Below are 4036 nucleotides of genomic sequence, written 5' to 3' on the forward strand. Positions count from 1 at the left end.
TCCAACACAAACCATTCTATGATTCTATATAGTCTAGAAGTTGGGCTTTTAGGGACCCCTTCTCCCACAAAACCACCCCATCAGGTCCCTGCAACCATCTCAACATGAATTGACTTAGCCCGCATGGACAGCATGGGGGAGAATTGCTTTCACTTGGCGAGAAATACCCTTAAACTCCTCCTGTTCTCCCACAGGATGGGATCTTGCTGGGGGCAGTGGGTGCCTATGACTGGAACGGAGCTGTCCTGAAGGAAACCAGCAGCGGGAAGGTCATTCCCCTGCGGGAATCTTATCTCCAGGAGTTCCCAGAGGAGCTGAAAAATCACGGCGCGTATTTAGGTAAGAAAGCTGAATGAGGCTCTGCTGCCAGGGCTGAGTTCATGATTTTATGCTTAATAATAGGAAACACAACACATTTATCAAGTGACTAATAGCAGCCAGTGCTCCCAGCTTTGGAGAGTGTACCTGCCTCTTTGCAAGCTTCCATTGGAGCGAGACCTGTGTTGCTCTGGGATACAGCCTACGTGAGCATCCTCACCTGGGAAGAGCCCGCTGTCCACCATGGTGTGCAGTACAGAGTGCTTTCAATGCAGAAGTAGCTCAGACACCGTTCAGCCCGGGTCATCTGCAGCACTTACTGGAATGGTTTAAAAAGCAGTGATGAAATTCCATGCCTAGGGAGGAAATACCTGCTGGGTTAATCCGTTCCATGTGCAGCTGCTGAGGCTCCCGAGTAAAAATAACAGCCTGGTTATAAAACCTCCGGAGACGTGCATGCCAGGATGAGCTGGCCCAGGGCAGGGAGTGGGGTGGGATGCTGTGGGGTTGGCTGCCAGCGTGTCGGGCCTATTCCTTGTGCTGGGAATATGAACAGCCCCTGGACATGGAGGTCATCCGTTGGGGTGACAGCAGAATGCCTGGAGTGAGGATGGTTGTGGCTGTGCAAGGGAAATCCGTGAGAGTGTGTGGGAGCTCAGCTGGACTCTCTTTCCCATTGTCTGGAGTAAGAAATCCAGAAACATTAAGGAATGTTTGATTTCCTTAATATTTAGGATACAAAAGCGAGCAGCCCAGCTTGCCTAGTGCTGGGACATGGGATTTTCAAGGCTGATGCTTGGTTTAGGAATATCCCCCCATGAAAGGAATATTTAGGGAAATAGAGAGCCCATATAGAGGCAATTCCCAGGGAAAGGGGTCCATAAACCCTAGTAATCCCTAGAGATACTCAAAATTCAACTAGATGTGAACCCGTGATCTGATCCAGCTTCATGGTTGGCCATGCTTTGAGTTTCTAACAATTTAAGTAATATTAAAACTGACTGAATGTGCAGGAACCTGGAGCTGGGTTTGAAAAACAGGATTTTGCAGCTCCGGTGTTATCTTCCTCCATAATCCCATCTGCAACCACGGGCAAGTGCCACAGCCCAGCATGCAACGTGTGTTGGTGATCCCAGGGATTGCTCAGGGTCACTCACTTACAGAGGGTCATTTCCATAAGGATTCACGAGCAACGGTCCTGATGGATTCATGGCTCTTATTGGACTGTGAATGTTCACATCAAGCATCAGCAAAGCCTTTCATGCCTGGTTTGGGATATGGTGTTGGAGGGGTCTCGAAGGAGCAGGTACCGCAGCCTCCTGGTGTGTACGACCTTAACTTGATACGAGCTATGAAATAAAACACTTATCCTGGCAGGAACTGGGCTCGCCTCGGTGAAAGAAGGATTTTGCACAGCTGCATTAGGCAGTGCCAGAACTCTTGGCTCAGGGTGTAGGTAGGTCCTGAGCAGGCGGCTCAGAGCCCAAGGTCGGGGCACTGGGCTTGATGTGAATGACTTTATCTGTGAGGAAATCTGGGTTTCTTGCTTCCTGATCTGGGAAGTGGCCAGAGCTGTGTCAGCAGCTGGGGGCTAATGGAAAGCAGATCCCAGGCAGTGCTGGGAGCAGGGAATGCTCGGCCGTGCTCACCCCATGCCTGCCCCCTTCCAGGTTACACCGTCTCCTCCGTCATCTCCACCAAGCACGAGCGGATCTACGTTGCGGGAGCTCCCAGGTTCAACCACACCGGGAAGGTCATCCTTTTCAGCATGCACAACAACCGGAACCTCACTATCCACCAGGCACTGAAGGGAGAGCAGGTAGCACTTGCTGAGGATGCTACATGGATTTCCCCATGTGGCACACATGCTCCTCCGTCAATCCCCACCCTTCGTTCGCAAATTGTCCCGTTTAAATGGCTCAGCACTGTAGGACATCCATGGGATTCCCTGGCTGTTGCTGTTCCCTCAGGTCTGAACCCCATGGCTGCAGTAGGGATTGAAATGTCCCCACTGGGGTGGGTGGCAGAGCCCCTACGTGCCAGGAGCATTGCTCCCATCCCTTCCTCTATCTCCTCCAGATCGGCTCCTACTACGGCAGCGAGATCAACTCCCTCGATGTCAATGGCGATGGCATCACTGATGTTTTGCTGGTGGGAGCCCCAATGTACTTCAGCGAGGGCAGGGAGAGGGGGAAGGTCTACATCTACACCCTGTGGGAGGTACGTGACAGTACCATGGAGCAAGCCAGGGACACCACAGGGGCTGGGTGCTAGCACAGAAACTGTGTCTATCCCCTTGTGTCACCTCCTTGGGGTGGCTCTGGGCTGCATTCACTCACCAGCTTCCATCAGACACCACAGGGCATGACAGCATTGCCCAAAGGCAGCAGAGTTTGGCATCCCCTCGCTGGTTTGGAGGAGGATCTGTCTGGTTTCCTTGTTTATAAACAATCCCAGGGGGTTTGCTCGCTGCCAAAGGGAATCCAACCCATGCTGGAGCGGAGCCGCAACGTCTCAAAGCTTCACTGCTCCCGGTTCAGTGAGCTTCCTGGCCCCAGGGGGGTGGTGCACAGGGTGCAAGGGGGGTCTTTGCAACTTGAGTGTCTCTATGGACAAAGTCTCCTACATTCTGCCTCCCCGAAACCATTCCCTCCATGGGCACCCTTCTGCCCAGAGGATGGGCCAGGCGTGGGCTGTGGAGAGCGGCAAGGTTGGTCCCTCCACCATCGCTTTAGGGCACAGACGGGACATGTGCCATCCCCTTCCCCTTCTAGTGCTCTGGGGCAGGACTAGCTTTGCTGCCACCCTCAAGCCTGGCTCAAACTGCAGTTTCTGAACCAAATCACACTGGCAATGAGCAGGTCACACTCTGTATCCAAGGCTGCAGATCCTGCCTGCAGCAGCAGGAGTCCCCATAACCAAAGCACAACATTTTATACCATTATTTACATAGGTTGTTATAAAAGGAAGGCACAGCTGATGCATTGGCTCATCATGCTCAGCAGAAAGCCCTGCAGCCCCATGAGAGTCTGCTTCTTCCTTATAGAAACTGCTCACACACACCGCATCGTGTTCGCTTGTCTTTGGGTGGTTTCTTCTCTTGCCAGGCTTGCTGCTGATGGTTTTGGGGTTGGGTTTTTGCCTTTTCTCTTTGGCTGGCCTGGCAGAACCGCTTCATTCCCAGTGGAGCCCTCCTGGATCTGCAGAGCTACCAGAATTCCCGCTTTGGGTCCTGCATCGCCGCTGTGCCCGACCTCAACCAGGACTCCTACAACGACCTTGTTGTCGGTGCTCCTTTGGAGGATGAGCACCAAGGAGCAATATATATCTTCCTTGGCTTTGAAGAGACCATCCTGAAGAAGTACAAGCAGGTATGGCTCCTGCATGCTTCAGTTGGCCTCGTCCTTCATCAGAATAAATGTCATTTGTTCTCATTTTAAGGACTTGATAGAGCACAATAAGTTCATACATGGTATTTCATTGTTAATTATTATTGCCAGATACCTTCTCTTGTGAGGGGTCCAAGAGAAAGAAAACATAAGGTATAGAAAACATGCTGGAAATCAGGGCCAAAGCTTACCACTCAGGGCAATGGATTGCTATAGATAAAATATTTCTTGCACTTAGAATCCTGGAATGGTTTGGGTTGGAAGGGACCTTAAAGCTCATCCAGTTCCAACCCGCTGCCACATGTGAGAAATAGGAAATATGCAGAATG

The 4036-nt window shown here is 51.6% G+C and overlaps 1 protein-coding gene across 1 annotated transcript in view; it reads left to right on the top strand.

Annotated features, from left to right (window-relative positions):
* Window positions 1-194: 194 nt before the first annotated feature.
* The window catches only part of ITGA11 (integrin, alpha 11), a gene marked incomplete at both ends in the record, with an annotated part of 12178 nt that continues 8336 nt past the window's right edge, over window positions 195-4036 (top strand). The window contains 4 exons of the mRNA XM_010020187.1: window positions 195-339; window positions 1989-2137; window positions 2398-2538; window positions 3486-3689. Coding sequence (XP_010018489.1) covers window positions 195-339; window positions 1989-2137; window positions 2398-2538; window positions 3486-3689 — 639 coding nt within the window. The remainder of the gene's footprint in view (window positions 340-1988; window positions 2138-2397; window positions 2539-3485; window positions 3690-4036) is intronic.

This window comes from Nestor notabilis, unplaced genomic scaffold (genome assembly GCF_000696875.1).
Source record: "Nestor notabilis isolate BGI_N333 unplaced genomic scaffold, ASM69687v1 scaffold28118, whole genome shotgun sequence".
Lineage (NCBI taxonomy): Eukaryota > Metazoa > Chordata > Aves > Psittaciformes > Psittacidae > Nestor > Nestor notabilis.